The 17390-nt window shown below is 45.9% G+C and overlaps 2 protein-coding genes across 2 annotated transcripts; both read right to left on the minus strand.

The window, feature by feature from the left end:
• Positions 1-8035: 8035 nt before the first annotated feature.
• On the minus strand, positions 8036-10231 carry LOC123079012 (50S ribosomal protein L13). Its single transcript, XM_044501681.1, has 4 exons — positions 9906-10231; positions 9156-9341; positions 8763-8933; positions 8036-8371 (listed from the first exon to the last, which is right to left on the minus strand). Exons 1-4 carry the CDS (start codon positions 10119-10121, stop codon positions 8255-8257), a joined length of 690 nt encoding a protein of 229 aa, XP_044357616.1. The 5' UTR covers positions 10122-10231; the 3' UTR covers positions 8036-8254.
• Positions 10232-11430: 1199 nt separating this feature from the next.
• LOC123079013 (probable hexosyltransferase MUCI70) lies at positions 11431-14792 on the minus strand. The gene is made up of 6 exons (XM_044501682.1): positions 14443-14792; positions 13734-13960; positions 13470-13646; positions 13214-13369; positions 12064-12340; positions 11431-11946 (listed from the first exon to the last, which is right to left on the minus strand). Exons 1-6 carry the CDS (start codon positions 14729-14731, stop codon positions 11693-11695), a joined length of 1380 nt encoding a protein of 459 aa, XP_044357617.1. The 5' UTR covers positions 14732-14792; the 3' UTR covers positions 11431-11692.
• Between the last annotated feature and the right edge of the window lie 2598 nt (positions 14793-17390).

The following is a 17390-nucleotide window of genomic DNA, read 5'->3' on the forward strand; positions in this document are numbered from 1 at the left end:
GGTGCCGAGTCTACTTCGACTCTTTTTCAAGACGGTGCGACGACGACTACGACTATGGAGACCTTCAAGGACCAAGCTTTGGAGGCTAGAGACATGGTGATGAGCAAGGATGATGCTTCCATCTTAGGAGGCGAGAGTGATGATGTGCCATCTTCGACCTTCATCCACGGCGACGACGACGAGATGGTTGAGCATGGGATTTTCCCTTCGACCACGGCGACGTATGATGACTTGAGTGACTTGTGCCACCATATTGAGAGTGAGAGTGAGTTCACCACTAGCCCCATATATGACGAGTTGCCCCAATTCCCATGTGAGGAGAGCCCCAACCCCCACCACTTGAGTGAGATGAGTGACTCCACCATACATGAGATTGAGTGCACCTACCTTGAGGGAGTGAGTGAACCACCACATAGAGAGAGTGTGATAGTTGATAGGTCTCGTGAGGCCATTTGCATTTCTAACAACTTGACCTCTACCTCTATTGTGTCTTATCATTTGGTGCTAGGTCCAATATATGATGACGCGCCGATTCGCGACGACTATGTCCTCCCTTTGGACAAGACGATGGCCATGGTGGAATATGATGCACCCCCACATGGTTCCATCAAGATGAAGATTACCACCATTTGGTCTTTCCCACCTCACCTACACCACTTGAGTGGAATGAAAAAGGCAACATAGGTGAAGGTGATGCTCTAGTTCCACTAGTGGACATTCTTGACATTGATTGCTTGCATTGATGTTGATCAACCTATTTCCATGCTTCATGCTAGTGCGACTTCCTCATGTGATGATTTCTTGCCCATTTACGATGAGTATGATGATTCTCGTGTGGAGTCTATTAGTTGTGATGCCATGTTACATAGGATTTCTTGTGACAATTCTTTAGGTCACATCATGTTTGACAATCCGCTTGACTTGTCATATGCTATGCATGAGATCAACAATATGTCATATTTGCAATCTCTTCGTAGTAACTATGCATATGCCATTAAAATAAACCCAATTTGCACTTATGGCATAGATGACAAGCCCATGGTTATTGGCATTTGTTTTTCTTGTGATGATATTGATATGCTCCCTTTGTATCATTTATCTCATATGCCATGCCATGACCACCTACCTTCGGATATGCATTGTTTTGGATGTTGTCCATTTTCTCCATATGATGTTTCCGATATTGCTCATGAGGAGACCCCCATAGTTTCCTCATACATGTTTGGAGATTTTGATCACTCCCATCCATTGCATGATCCTCATAATTATGTGCACCATATGCTCCCCATGAATGAAAATGCTATTGATGTGCCATATACTTGCCCGCTCAATTTGTGTCCCCATCATGTCATACATAACAACTATTCTTTCATGATGGATGACATGTTCTTATACCATGTTTCCAATTTCTTTGAGCGATTCTTATCTTGTGCTAACTCTCACGTGCACATACACATCATGATTGATGATGTGTACATTTACCACGCACACAATTTCTTTGGTTTGTGTCTCTTATGTGTAGGTACCCATGCTTACTTGTCAACCTCACAATCCCATGAGTTGACAAAATGAGCTCTAGAGAGCAACGATGACTTGGGATCACGTGGATTAGCTTTCCCACCGCTCTCTTCACGCAAATACTTCGCGCATTTCGTCTACATGGCCCTCACATGGTTATGGGTTATTGTCCATTACATATTATATGCCCATCTTGCAATGTTCACTTTGCATGATATGCTCATTCCTATGCCTTTGACATGCATTTGTGACCCATGCTTTGCATTACACATGATGATTGATTCTAGTACTTGTATGTGTATTTGCAAGCGTGGTGGAGATATCACTTGTTATTGCCATGTTTGTTTTGTGCCCCATACCTATGATGATACTATGAGCTTGCTTTGTGTTCGTGCTTGCGATATGTCATGTGCATTTCCTATATCCACTATTTGCTCACATGACATGATTGCCATGATTTCCTTTAGTGTGTTGCATCTTCGCTCCACTAGTTTGCACGACATGATTGATATGCTCGCTTATGTTGCATCACCAATGATTCATACTTTCTTATTTCATGCGGTTGATGACAACCATTTCCATGCGTTGCACATGATTGTTATTGCTTCTTGTCATCCATCTCCATGGGTTGTCTATCTCATGCTAGATGATTTGCCATGTATTGAGTGCAACAATGCTTTTAGTGTTGATAATGAGTTTGCCCCCATAGCATTCTCACATATATTTGGAGATTTTGACATATTACTTGTGAAGCATGCTTGCCTTACTTCTTTGCACCATATACCTAGTGCCATGAATATAGCCATTATTGCGTCATATTATTCATGGACTTGTGCTTCTAATGGTTATGTGCAAGAGAAGAGAACCATCATGATGGATGATGTGTTTATCTACCATGCGCATACGTTCTTTTTTGTTGTTGTGTGCATGTGTAGGATACTTGGACTTTGTGTCGACTTCCACTTCATGTGAGCTGACCATTCGAGCTCTTGAGAGCGAACCACCTTCTACTACGATGATTCTACATCGCACTTGCTTGTGCTTCGGCATTGTGAAGGATGCACAAGGACACGTTTTCAAGGTGATATCCTTCTCTTTCGAGAACCCCCAAACCATGAGCATGGCTATTGTGGATCATACTACTTGTGTTGCTTGCACCATGCGACTTATTGGTCATCTTGGACCATTTGATTGCACACACGTTAGAGATCTTGCTTCGACTTGTCATTTTCACCTTTCCATGCCTCATGACATATTTACCTTGTGTGTTGCATCCAATTCTTGGATTACTTGCTCCTATCATATGTTTGGTTGCAACAATGTCATTTTTTCACATATGCCATGTCCCATTGATTGCTACATGCTTAGCTTGATTGCCTCACACATGATGAACAATTGCTCTTTCTATTGTGTTGAGTGCCACACTATATTCACTACACCCTATGCACGTTATGCTTGGATTGTCTTGCACTTGACCCATGTGTTTAGACATCTCATCTTCTTAGGTGTTGTGAATGATTCCTATGCCTACCATAGACCTTTCATTGAGCGCTTTGTGAATGCTTGCTATGAGTTTAAGGTAGATGCTTATTCTCTTGCCACACATATTTGCATCTCTACCTCACAATTACATGCTTGTCCCCATGATATATTTGCTTATGCTCGATTGATATGCTTACATGCCATGTCACAATCCTTTGTCACACCATATGCTTTGCATGATGATGACACTTGTTTGGTGACTCACCTCTTGAATGCTTGGTTTTGCACTAACGCTAACCACATTTATTTTTCCAAGTGTTTGTTGTCCTTACTCCTTTTGAAGGAATCACAAGACGGTGCGACATTGGAGAGTGCCCATTTCGAGCTTCAAGATGACGCGTACTTGGTGAACGTCCACTTCTACACGGCGAAGCCATCTCTTTCCCATGGTGATTTGGTTTTCGTTCCGAGGTCGGATCTTTCCCAAGGGGGGGAGATGATGCGGAGCATCCTACGGACATCACCATGTCAAGAGTCTGTTTGGCAAGTGACACTTGCGACATCTACTTCACATACACAAAGGTGAATCATCTCCTTTATGCGTGCTCACTTGACCCCTTCGAGGATGGTATACTACTTGACGCCCCTCTCGTGTGCATGCATAGGTATTGTCCGAGCTTCACGGACAACGAGGAGGAGTGCAAGCGCTAAAGAACAACTACACCATCCGCGAGGGAAGCATGGAAGCGACGACGGAAGAAGACGGAGATGCTGAAGCTACAGCGGCCGGACATCCGGGCCAGAGGCCAGACATCCGGCGCCTATGTAGCCGCCCAACAGCTGCACTAGTAGTCAGCTGAACAAGCTTCAGTGGCCGGACATCCGACGCCAACCCTGGACATCCGGCGCCTCCCGACAGCCCGGACATCCGGCATTTCCCCCGGAAATCCGGCAGCGGCGTATCCAGAGAGCAACCGAACTGTCACTTCAGCCCGGACATCTGGCCGAGACCCCGGACATCCGTCTCATCCCGAAGCCCCGGACATCCGGCCCCCAGCCCGGACGTCCGGCACCTACGCGTGCCTAACCAGGCCAGAGGCCCATGTATCCCCTCCTCACTTACCCCTTCGTGGCCCTAGACTATATATACTCCACCTCCACCTCCTTTCTAGGGTTAGCAAATATGATAGCTCATTTGTATGTGAGCTTTGCTCCTACCTACCTCTACTCTTGAGAGAGAGAGAGAGACTACCACTCCCATGGAGTTCAAGACCTCCATGTGAGAAGATCCCGCAGGATATCATCAAGACCCCTCACGGGAAGATCCGTCTAGGATATCATCAAGACCTCCTCATGGAGATGAACTTTACCTTGTATCTTTCCTTTTGTTGTTCATGTACCTTGTGGATCTTGTGTGTTTGATTGTCTAGTGGATGTGTGATTGGACTTCTTCTTGAGTGTTTCCCCTTGTGATTTCTCTCCGTTCTTCCCCGTGTTCATCGTATTCTTTGAGGGAATCCACTCCAATCGTGAAAGATCGGCCTACACCGGGTTAGCCCCGTATCACCTATCCTTCTTGGGCGCATGGAGGAAGCCTATACCCGGTGTTTCAGACCCCTTCATTGCCGAAATCCTTGCATTGCGAGAAGGAGTAATATTTTCCTAGCTGAGGGGCTTCTCGCACGTGGTAATGGAGGTGGATTGCGAGGTAGCGAACCTCTGGAACTCGCATCACAGTCCTAGATCAATTGTGGTGCCTATCTTCGACGAAATCAAGGAAAGAGCCTCAAATTTTGTCTCGTTTTCGGTACAACATGTCACAAGAGAAGCTAATAGTCCGGCTGATCTTTGTGCGAAACATGCAACTTCACTACCAGTTTCAGATTGTTGTCTGGGCTCCTGCCCATCCTTCTTAGTTAGTAGCCTTTTGGATGAATGTAACCGTATCTCTCTCATGCAATAAAGCTTCTTAATTCCGCGCCAAAAAAATGCTAGACCCCAAACAGATGCGCACATTTATCCGTTCGGGTCGCAAGGTGGGCAGCGTCCGAAGGGCGGACAGTCGTTGGGAACATTTGCGCCCAATGCATAGGAGTGGCATGAATGCAAAAAAAATCGAGCCACCCATCCACGTCGTGCTCGGCCCGCCGCATGGCCCTCGCCCTCAATCCACGCTCCGCCAACCCGCGCAGGGGTGTCGGTTGCAGCGGCAATGGCCATCTGCAACTCGCAACCTACAATGGCAGCAGCGCGTTTCTCAGACTAGTCACAGTGGGGAGTAACTTCGACTAGTAACATGCATATGTTACTACCTACATAGTGGAGAGTAACATATGCGTGGTGTCATGCAACACTTCATTTATTAGCTTGTAGACTCATCGTATCTTGGTATGTATGATGTTACTCATAGTATGAGTAACTAGTTATGTTATTCAATTCATCTCTCTCCTCACTAAATCATTGTCACATAAGCAAATTTGTGGAGTTGGACCTTATGTTACTGCTAAAGTTACTCCCGACGCCAGCTACGCTGGGCACGGTGATGATTTCTCACAAGATCTTTTGCTGCCCCCTGCCAGGCCGGGTAACAAGCCTACCTCACCATTGGTCATGGTGTTGTGACTTCCAAATCAAAATACCTAATTCGCAGATAATATATAGGGCGTGTTTGGTTGCCCGCATCGAGCCCAACCAGGCCCGCGCGGGAAGGGAGAGGCCTGTTTGGTTGCCTGGTTTTCCTGTTGGGCCTGCATCGCACACTCCTCAAAGCAGCCCAGAGCCTGGCTCGCTGGAAACGCTCGGATCGGCAGTTTCTCGTGAGCCAAGCTGAGTGCGACGCAAGGTTGCATGGGCGGGAGCGAGGCGAGGGCGAGGGGGGATGGCGGGAGATGGAAATCTGGCGCGCCGTCCCGGCGCCAAATTAGCCTCACCCCCCTTTCACTCGCTCACCCATAGCCACTGCCCCCCTTTCTTCCCTACTGCCTCACCACCGGCGGCGGCTGCGATTTCAGATCTGTGCTATAGGCGGCGGCGGCGGAAGAGGCGGTGGCGTTTGCGGCGGATCTGGTGCTGCCCTTGCTGTTGGCCACCGTCTGGTCGACCTAGTCTGTGCCATGGCTCCCCCTACGCCGTCCTCGTCTCCGATGCCGGTAAGCAGCACCCCTCCCCCCTTTGTTAGCTCAGTGGTTAGGCCGTTAAGCTAGGTGTAGGATCGATTTCCCACTGAACGAACCGTCGATGTCGACTAGGTTATGGACGCACAGATGAGGCTGATAATCCAGGCAGCAGTACTGATTAGTGTGATTCAGGCATGGGTCATGTTCATGCACTAGAGAGCTGTTCGTCGTGTTGTGAGACCTTTGATCCGCTATGGTCCATTGTTTCCCGGGGAACAGGAGAGGATCCAAAGTCTGAACTACATCTACAACTGCAATGACGTCGAGGCTCTGTGGATGCTTAGAATGAAAAGAGCACCATTTGCCAGACTTGTCGAGACCTTCAGGAGCAGGGGCTGTAACAACCAGTGTCGAAGAGCAAGTGTGCATGTTCCTCCATGTTGTTGGCCATAAACAGAGGTTCAGGGTCATTCACAACACGTTCAGGAGATCAATGGAGACCACCTCTAGGTACTTCAAGCAGGTGCTTTATGCTGTTGGGGAGCTTAGAGGAGAGATGATCAGGAGACCATCTGGCCAGACTCCACCCAAGATTCGCGGAAGCCCAAGATGGTATCCATACTTCAAGGTGAGAATTGACAATATACACTTTTCATGGCTTGATATGCTTGTATTGTTCAAGTTGAGCACTAACACATGCTTGTGATGCCATTTTCAGGATTGCATTGGGGCAATAGATGGTACTCATGTCACTGCCAGAGTTCCTAGGTCACAGTCAGCAGCATACAGGGGAGGAAGCACTACACAAGCCAGAATGTGCTTGCTGCTGTTGACTTTGATCTAAAGTTCACATATGTGCTGGCTGGCTGGGAGGGGTCAGCGCATGATGCTAACATTCTCACTGACAGCATGAGTCGACCTGATGGGATCAACATCCCCGACGGCAAGTTCTACCTTGGAGATGCTGGCTATGCATGTCGGCCGGGTATTCTTCCACCCTTCAGAAAAACAAGGTACCATCTCAACGAGTTCTCTAGTAGGAACTATCCTAGGACTGCATAGGAGTTGTTTAATCTCAGACACTCCAGCCTTAGAGTAACTGTTGAGAGGGCATTTGGAGGTCTGAAGAATAGGTTTAAGATCCTGGATCAGAAGCCATTCCACCCATACTCCACTCAGGTTAAGCTAGTTCTTGCTTGTTGCATTCTGCATAACTGGATCCTCCAGTGGGGCTTTGATGAACACGTGCCTGAGGAGGAAGATGTCGAGCCTGACGATGTTGTTAGCTTCGGCCATGGTATGAAGGCATTTGACAATGACGCTTGGAAAAACAAAAGGTTGGAGTGGGTAGAGGCAATGTGGCTTAACAGATGTCAGTGCAGGATTTGAAGAAGATGGAAGAAGAACAAGAAGCAGCAACAGCAGTAGCACAAGCAGCAACTGAAGCAGAAGCAGAAGTAGAAGAAGAGGAGAGGAAGAGGAGGATCTGGTAGCACCGATGGACTATCCCCTATTTAGCCAATGGCTGTTAATAATTTGAACTGTCATTTGATAGTAGTTAGGATGAACTGTCATTTGTTTAAGTAGATGGCGCTACATGTTCAGATTCTGTGTGTAAGCTCACCACTAGTTAGAAGTGGTGACAACACCTTATGCAGGTTGCAACCAAACACCATGTCAATGTCATATGTGCGCCTAATGCAATGCGGGCAACCAAACGCCGGGTCGAAAATGGTTGTCTCATGCAACTAGGGGCATACAGGCAACCAAACTATGTGCATTTGGTTTTTTTGGCCTGCATCCCCTCAAACCGGCTCAATAGAGAGCCAGACTCGCCGGGCCAGGCTAAATCGGCAATGTAACCAAACACGCCCATATTGTACGAAACTGTAACGAGCCTACCTCACCACTGGTCAAAATTTACACCTTCCAAAATTCAGAGTTTGGATTCCATCAAATCGTACCATACGACATAATTATGACCGAAAGGAATCGAAAGCTTTTGCAGAAACATAATTAAATTACAAAAAAATTACACACCACTCTTGTGGACAGATGACATGAATGTTCGGGTCACGCTCCTAACACTGGGCGGGGAAGCACGGTTGCTGTATCTTTTTTCAATATCCAGGGGTTCTCTAGCCAGACTTCATTATTCTTTTGTCTCTGATGGGCAGTGGAACAGGTTTTTGAGCCACATGCGGGTGCTCTGATCCTTTGTACACCTTGAGGTGGGTAAATAGTCTTCTTCCCAGCTGCAAAATGGTCCAAAGGTTGAGAAGATCACAGAGAAAAAGAGTAAATTTGGCGAACTGAGAAAACTAGCACTTAACAGGAGAGTAGGCAGATTCAAGGGTTTAGAAACACAAGATATTTTCTACTAGCTAACATGGGCGTTTCAGGGAACACAATCCAATACTTATTAGCCAGGTCATCTGAGCACTTAAGTTAAGAGCAAATATTTTGGACTGGGTGTAATTCCACATTCATGCCAATGGCAAGGTAAAACTTATTGGCAATATTTAATTAAATAAATTTATCTGCATTTCTAATTCTTAGTAATACGAATAAAACTTTGGGGCACACAAAAGACCTGATGCAACCAATTAGGTAAGAACTAACAGATGCCAAAAGATGATTTCTTACCCTGCCCTTAGGAAGCATGCCACGCACAGCATGTTCGATAATTCTCTCCGGAATCCTTTTCTGAAGCTGATCAAAAGTTTCTTCTTTCATTCCACCGGGCCGTCCAGAGTGCCTTTTATAGAGCTTCTGTGACCGCTTTTTACCAGAAACAGCAACCTTCTCTGCATTAACCTATGTAAAACATATAGTTCAGTATGTCAGCTCAGCAATGTACCGTAGATTCTGGAATGATTTAAGTCACATTAACATGATGATATAATCTAGGTTTCAAGAATCAAGATGGGTTTAGGTGCTTATTTTTTCCTCCCGCTAATGTTATGAACTTATTTGCCTTGAAAAAAACACTGTGCTACGGTATTCTGTAAACACCATACAAACTACTTCGGTACATACCACAATAACAAAAGCCCCCATGTCCACACTTGGAGTGTATGTGGGCTCATTTTTCCCTCTCATATGCACTGCGATAGCAGATGCTAGCCTGCCAAGAATCTTGTCCTCTGCATCAACAACATACCACGTCTTCTCGGTAGTTACGTGATCTGCAGCCTTAGGGTACCATGTTGTGTTCCATATGTCCTGCGAATTAAATTGATTGATCAGATTACTACACAGAAAAGGCTACACACACACACACACAAGCAAGCAAGCAAGCAAGCCATGATACCAATACACCGGTGGAACATAAACAAGATAGTCATGCTGAGATCTTAATGAGCATAAGCACTAAACAGAAACATGGGTGGCCACGATGAGCCAATGCCGCATTTGTTTACCAGATGTACGAGAGCAAACCATTTCTACCATCTTAGCTTCGTTCTTGTATTAAATTCTTATTTCATTTCCATGAATCTTCGTTCACCACAAACTATTAGCAGCTAATTTTGACAGTTTATTTATCATCATAAATAAACGTCGTGGTTTAGTTCAAATTCACCACACTTTGAAACGTAGGGAGGCATGAACATTGTATAGTGACATGTGAGTCTGTGATAGGCTAATGATGGAATGGATTGATGAAACTGAAAGGAACCATTTGAGAATTTCAAACCGAAAAAAGTCATATAGCATAACTACTCTTTTCCTGAATATGAATTGCAACACTAGGGAATAGGAGAAAGAGATGAGAGTGGGGGCTCGTACGGGTCCGCAGAGCTCGTCGCCCTCGAACATGAACCGCTGCTCGCGGGGAACGACTGCGGAAAGTGACTGCCGCTTCTGCTTGTCGCTCTGCTCGCACCGCACCGTGAGGCCAGCCGGGACGGCGCGGCGGGGCGCGGGCCTCGCCGCGCGGCGGTGGCGCCTATCGCCGGCGAATGCGGAGGAGAGGAGCGCGGAGGCGGAGATGGCCGTAGCCATTGCAGCGGCGGTGTCCGGACCTAGGTCGGGGGCGGGTTCACTGGAATGCCACTGGCATTTCCTTTCGGGGAGGCGAGGCGGGGAGAGTGGAAGCGGATAAGAAGGGGATAGGAGGAGAGAGGGAAGGAAAGAGGAGGAGGAGATGGGCTTTGCTCATGGGCTTCCAAGTAAAACGAGTAGGCCAATGCATCCCCTCCCTCCTCAAAAAAAATTGCCAGTGCAACCTTACTATATTTCGCCGTTGTCAACAAAGAAAAAAAAAGGTCCTTCACTAGGTTTTTGTGGCTTAGGTTGGTTCCCCTCGCCTCCTGCTCGCCTTTTCGGCTTTCGGAGGTGGGGGGAACTGCGGATCAATGCTCGGGGTCTAGTTTGTTTTTCATCTATGTTTGATTCTTTTACGGCAAAGTCTCGACGTTAAAGACAATGTCATTCATGGTCCTATCCGCATCACGATGCGATCTACACGGGGAAGGGGGTGTGTGTTTTGGTCCCGCAGATCGACGACTCCCATTGTCGAGTATTGTCATCCGCACTTCGACCTATTTTGGCGACGGTGATGGCAGTATTGTCAAGAATGTTCTTATCACTAGAGATTCTTTCTTTTGTGCTCCCGGTCTTCTTTCCAGACAATACGACAACAAAGTATTAGTTTGACAACATTTCTCGCAAGGGGTGTGCCTTCAGCCATAGTGTGTTCAACAATCTTAGGTTCTTACTGTGCTAGGAGTGTGCGGCTCATACGACTCTTTAAACCTTTTGAGGTTAGTTCGACGCGTTCAACGATCTTAGGTTCTTACATGTTATTAGGAGCACTCTTTAAACCTTTGAGGATAGTTTAGCTTGTGCATGTTTGGTCTTCTGCAGTTTCTGGACTAGATGTACGAGGAAAATTAAGATGCAAGATATGGATGTAGAATCAAGGACTACAAAGGACTTGATGTAATTTTTTGTTTTATCTTGGCTTTTTGTTGTTTCTTTTTTTTAATCTGATATATGTCTAATTTATCAATAAAGACAGACTGTTTGCTCAAAAAACAACCTTAATTTTTTCAAGTCATTCTAAAGAAAAACAAATAGTTTTCCCTAAAAACAGGGCTAGATATGTTCTCTAGAAAAAGAAGAAAAAGAGTTTGCATAGCATGGTTAGAGCTTGGAACAGATGACAGTAAGTACATTCTAGTAGATATGCATCTACTTGGACTACGGATACACAGTTTGTAACAGCGTAAACCATAGCAAAAGAGTTCATTTATAATTGTCATGGATAAGATTGCACTTGAAAAGTAGAAAAGTTGGGAGGTAACGTTCATACAGTAAAATGGAAGAAGAATACTGCTCCTTCCAAACAAAAGAAAACGTGATTTGTACAGGTAATAATGTCAACATACAGAAAAGCAACAGCTTTTGAAGTGTAACAGGTGCAAGTCCTTGTACAACCAAGTCATGATGTTTCTCGAGGAAGAAAATCAAAAGAATAATTTACAACAAAACTGTGGATCAAGGCAAGTGGAAGCCTAGAACCACGTAAACCACCGGTTAGTTGACTGTCCGCAAATGAACAAGAAGAAAGGTCATGCCGTGGAAGAATCTGTATTCGTCTGTGTAAGAGGTTTTACTTTCCTTGTGTGACCCAAACTGTTCACAAGGTCCCTTCGAGTGCACACAGGAAACATGTTGATTCCTGGCATGTTTAGACGCCATAGTACATACGGAAAACTGAGTTGATCCCGAGATGTGAAACGAACAACTTCATTGAACCAAGCACACATGAAATGATTCGTCAATGGGGTCAGCTCCCTCACAATGATAGAAGCTTCAGCCAAAGCTGAAAGAAAACAAAAAGCTTGGTCATATTCGTACCACAACCATGCTTCAGCAGAAATTAGCCTGGAGAAAAAAAATCCACATGTGCAAGTTAAATTAGTCAAAATTAAACGCATACCTTTTAATCCATGTAGTCTTTTTTCATCTGGCATGCCGTCTTGACGATATTGAGTTAGCTGAACCTCTACTTCTTCAGGAGTAGCCTTGTGCTTTTGAACAATCGCTTTCCCCTCATCATAAATGTTAGTCCGTGCTCCATGTTCAGAAATAGCGAAGGTAGAGTTTGTCCTCCAAAGAAGTGCTTCAAGCACTCCTATTGGATCTCTTCTGAACTGGTATTTAGAGTCTACCCATATAGAGTAACTTGCTTCTGGGAAAAGTCGGTGAGTCAACATCTGCAAAAATGATGCTATGCATTTTACTACCAGAATGTACATAGTTATGCAATCCCACACGTAAAATTAAGGCAAAAACACAAATCAGCAGATTTAACATCTAAGCGGTTCACTTTATGAGGGGGCATAACTGAAGTTGTTATTACCAAATAACAGAAATAGCCAATATGGCTTACACTTTACAGAGAGACTACTACCTCCGTCCTGGTTTATTAGTTCCCTTTGTATTTTGGGTCATATTTTGACCATGGTTTTAACTAAGGGCAGCCCGGTGCATGTAGCTCCCGCTTGCGCAGGGTCCGGGGAAGGGTCCGACCACTTTGGGTCTATTGTACGCAGCCTTTCCCTACATTTCTGCAAGAGGCTGTTTCCAGGACTTGAACCCGTGACCTCATGGTCACAAGGCAGCAGCTTTACAACTGCGCCAAGGCTCCCCTTCCTTGACATGATTTTAACTAATAAAATATAAGTTACATGTAGAAAAAGTTATACTCCCTCCGTTCCCAAATATTTGTCTTTCTAGAGATTTCAACAAATGACTGCATACGAAGCAAAATGAGTGAATCTACACTCTAAAATATGTCTACATACATCCATATGTTCTAACCATTTGAAATGTCCAGAAAGACGAATATTTGGGAACGGAGGGAGTATCATTGAAAACTATGTTCGAATATGAATCCATCGATATAATTTTTTATGACATGCATTAGCATTTTGTTAGTTAAATTTATGGTCAAAATTTGGCACAAAGTACGAAGGGGGTCAATAAACCATGACGGAGGTAGTACTTTATTAGGTCAAATCCCACATGAGCCAGTATTTTGAGAATATGGAAGCTGGCACAATGGACTATGACAGCTGCAGATTTACCTTCGGTATTTTCCCATTTAGACGTTGATCCACAAAGGGGAGATTCTTGACAACAATGATACGCCACCTTCCTATCATTTCATTGTCGCCAGTTAATTTTCCTTCAGCTTCTTGAGTTGATAGTGTGACAGCATCCCAGAAAGCCACATAGCAGACCTGCTTTATCATAAGTCAATCCATCCTGAATCCTCAGAGCCATCACATGTGATGGTTTACACAGAAACGACATTTCTGAGAATGCTGAATGCTCAAATACCTTTCCAATAGAAGAATTGACCATTCCAATAGGTTGATATAGATCATCCCCGCCACCGAATGCGCAGGTAGACACAACAACTTTACAAGTTCTCATGTATCTGACATCATCATCCGAAATTTTGAAACCGCCATTGTCACTATAGAAACCACAGTGCACACTAACAGTCTCATTCACCTGGAGAAGTAGTGAAACACATTAAATAGGTCTAAAATGGCATAGGTTTGTAACCACAAAATAGTACATGTTAGCCAGCATAAGAACCTTGAAGCTCTCTTCTCTTTCAGGAACTGTTTGGAATCCTGTAAACAAATTGAACCTGGTAGCTTCTGCGTGCTGCAGTAAATAGGTAGAGTTTGCCTCAGAGTGGTGTGAGTCATAGTCGTCGTCGTCAGTTTTGTATATAATCCTCTTGACCACACCATCAAGTCCTGAGCCTTCATGAAATACCAAATTTTCTATACTTTTCGGGCTAAGAACCTTCAGGCACGCTGTTAACATAAAGAACACAAAACTAATCAAGTCATTATTTAGTACATAAGCCAGTAATAGTCACTCGGCCAAACAAATTTGACATGATACGTGCTCTCTGATTTTTTGGAACAACTTTACTTAAGTATGGACATGCGATTTGACTTATCAAGATCCAAACATCTGGTTTGTAAGAAACTAAGAAGACTTCGAGAATCATAATCCTATTAAGGCCATTTCCCAATGTGCACGATCTGCTACGTCCAAATCTCCAGTTGCCATGATATATCCAATGGTTTGTGCAGATAAGTAGTCTAAGACACCACCATAATCTCAGCACATTCTGCAATACAGCACTCACACTATCAAATTACTACGAAAGCCGACTCTTACAGTGCAATTTGTCAAATCCGTGGCAAACCTTATTGCGAGTTGGGAACCACAAGAGCACGGGGAATTTGGGGACGGGCTAGAGTAGATCGAAACAGAGTAAGGGACTCACGCTCGCGCACGCCATGGACGAGGCGCGTGGTCGGGTCTAGGCGGCCAAGGCTACTCGATACTGGCGGGGCGGGGCTCGGAGAGGCACGGAGCCGCGAGGCCTCGAAGAGTAGCAGCGCGACGGCCGGGAGGAGCAGGAGGATAGGCCACCACCGGGCCACGAGCCGCACGGCGCGCTGCCCCAAGCTGCGCACTACCTTCCGTCGACCAGCGCGGGTACGCCGGGGCGCCGCGGCGCCGTCGTCGTCAGATACTGTGATGGAGATGCTCCGGATCGTCGACGACGGCATCGGGGGAAGCGGTGGTGGCGAAGTGGTGGAGCAGGTGGGTTTGCCATTCACTGGGTGGGCTTGAGCTCACTGGAAGCTGGTATGGGCTGGGTTTGTGCCTGGGCCCTGGATCCAGCTCATATCCCCAGCTTCATTTTGATTGCCCGAGGTTACCCTCGGAAAGAATTTGCTCAAAAAAGGAAAAACCCTCAGAAAAAATGCTAGGTAAGGGCATCTCCCTCCAAACCGGTCACCACGTCAGTATGCGGACAGGGGATCAGTCCCCGGACATCAATGTAAAAGCCAGCCATTCAATGCTCTTCGCATACATTTTGAACCAAATTTCAACTAACCGGGTAAATTTCATCAAACACGACGAAATTCAATAAATTTTGGATAGAAAAAGCACAAATCATTCATAAATAACATGCAAATATGTCTAGTACAACAATAGTTCAAATTCAATGAGATTAACCAAATATGGATCATGTTATCCCACACATACTCCCCTCATGGGTCCCCTCTCAATATTCTTCTACTATATATTGTCATTTGCCCTAGAAAAAAAATAAGAAGAGGAGTTTGGGGACTTTCTGCCGCCGTCTCGAGGCAAAACCAGGGTGTCGGGGATATACCCCGCGGTATAAACAGCCGGATGTATGACAAGGCTGGAGTTTGGCGATTCACTGGCGACCCGCTTGGACCTGGCGGTTTACGATTCATTGGTAATCCGGCAGGCGGGTCAGAGGAGCGACAAGACCCGGTGGCCCAACGAGCGGTTCATGAAAGGCCGGCTCATACTATGGTGGGCCGGTTTACAAGGAAAGGCATAAGGAATATTTACCTTACAAGGGGTTAAGACCCGGACTTGTATCCGGTTTGTATTAGAAGGTAGACTAGTCCTAATCCTAATAGGACTCCACATGTAACCCGCCCCTTCAACATATATAAGGAGGGGCAGGGCTCCCCAAAGAGGGACAAGCAAGAAGAAACAATCTCTAGGGCTAGACGCAAGAGCCGGTTTACGGGAGATTCCCTCATGAGCATAATGAGACCTATCCACAAACAACATGTAGGGTTGTTACCGGATAATGTTTTCCGGGGCCCGAAGCTGTCTAAACCCGTGTTGCGTCTCTCGATTCCGCTCAACCCCTCTCAAGCTACCACGTAGATGCGTTGGCCTCGCGACTAAGTCCTTACACTAGGATAGCTGACGTGACAAAACCACGACAGTTGGCGCCCACCATGGGGCACGCGCACGGTGGTGTTGAGTTCTTGAAGGGAGCTCTTCAAGGATCAAGAAGTTCGCAATTGCCGGACGAAGAAAAACCGGTTGGAAGGATCTACGTCGACTGCGGGTTCATCAGACAGTCCGTCTACCATCCAGACGAATCAGGTGATATCCATCTAAGTTTATCTTATTAAAACTGATTGTTTTTTGTCAAAGAACAATTACTTTGCCCTGTAATATTTTTACACAGGATAATTTTTTTATGCCATTGTACCGCGGATACGGAGTGCAAGCACTACCATTCGACCATGCCACGCTACTTGACAGGCGTGTGTGCAAGCCACCGTCCCCGCGGTCCAGTCTGCATCAACTCATCAGGTCCGCGCGAATTACCCAATAAGCACGCACGGGCCGCCATCCCCCGCAGTCCGGTTTACATCAACTAGCTGGGACCGTGCTCACGATTGATTCGTCGTCCGCACGGTTTACGGTGCTTGTGATTGATTCTTCCGTCTGCATTGTTTGCAATGTCGCGGCTGACTATACCTACCGGCTGATTTTTATGATCGCTTTGTTATCACAACTGGATTGACCTTCGACAAATGCCAGGTGCTATTTACCTTATTTTTAGGCACATATTAATTCGTCCGAGCAAAATTACTTTGTCCTGCTATGTTTTACATGCAAAAGAATTGTTTATTACAAAGTACCATTATGTTGCGGAGATGGAGGTGTGCCAACATCATTCGGCACAGGTGGTCGTCCTTACTCAATGGACTCCTGCGCCGGCTTACAATGCCATGGCCGATTCGCCCGCCCGCGCCGCCTTACAACGCCACCAACAACTCGTTCATCTGCCCTCGTGGAGGTTCACGTGTCTGCACCGGTTTACAACGCGGAGGGCAACTTGCTCGTCTGCGCCGGCTTATAACACCGCGCCCGATTCATCTGTCTGCTCCTGCGGCCGATTCACCAGTGAGTGATTTCAGTTTCACCCAGTGATCATCAGCTTCATGGCGGATTATTTTCGGCCTAAACACATCAGGTGATATCCATCTAAAATATATTTTATTAACACATATTATTTTTGTCAAAGAGTAGTTTATCTTTGCCTTGGTCTGCAATATTGTTTATGCAGGACAATTATTCACTGCAAAAGCTATGGCTGTGTCATGGATGAATAACTCGTGCCACCATAAGGCGCTAGTATCTTACCATGCCATCAAGCTCGATGAATATATGTGCAAGCCGCCATTCTGCAGACCGGTTTACATCAATATGATGTGGCTAACTCGCCCATCCACGCCGGTTTTCAACGCCGCGGCCGACTCATGTGTCTGTGCCGCCTCTGAAGCCGCGGTCGTCTTTGTCGTCCGTCTCTCGCGGCCTGGTCTACATCAACATACTAGGCCGCACCTATCTGCATGAGCTGTTTATTGACCGCCGTCA

Source organism: Triticum aestivum, chromosome 3D, assembly GCF_018294505.1.
Source record: "Triticum aestivum cultivar Chinese Spring chromosome 3D, IWGSC CS RefSeq v2.1, whole genome shotgun sequence".
NCBI classification, from domain to species: Eukaryota; Viridiplantae; Streptophyta; class Magnoliopsida; order Poales; family Poaceae; genus Triticum; species Triticum aestivum.

Bases quoted from the DNA above. Each gene is read 5' to 3' on its own strand.
- LOC123079012 (XM_044501681.1), bottom strand. From the start codon at position 10,121: ATGGCTACGGCCATCTCCGCCTCCGCGCTCCTCTCCTCCGCATTCGCC. The intron at 9,342-9,905 runs GTACGAGCCCCC...TTTAATTCGCAG, and splicing joins GCGACGAGCTCTGCGGACCC to GACATATGGAACACAACATG. The intron at 8,934-9,155 runs GTATGTACCGAA...TGTTTTACATAG, and splicing joins TGGGGGCTTTTGTTATTGTG to GTTAATGCAGAGAAGGTTGC.
- LOC123079013 (XM_044501682.1), bottom strand. From the start codon at position 14,731: ATGCCGTCGTCGACGATCCGGAGCATCTCCATCACAGTATCTGACGAC. The intron at 13,647-13,733 runs GTTCTTATGCTG...CTACTTCTCCAG, and splicing joins AAAGAGAAGAGAGCTTCAAG to GTGAATGAGACTGTTAGTGT. The intron at 12,341-13,213 runs GTAAATCTGCAG...TCATTTTTGCAG, and splicing joins TAAATGGGAAAATACCGAAG to ATGTTGACTCACCGACTTTT.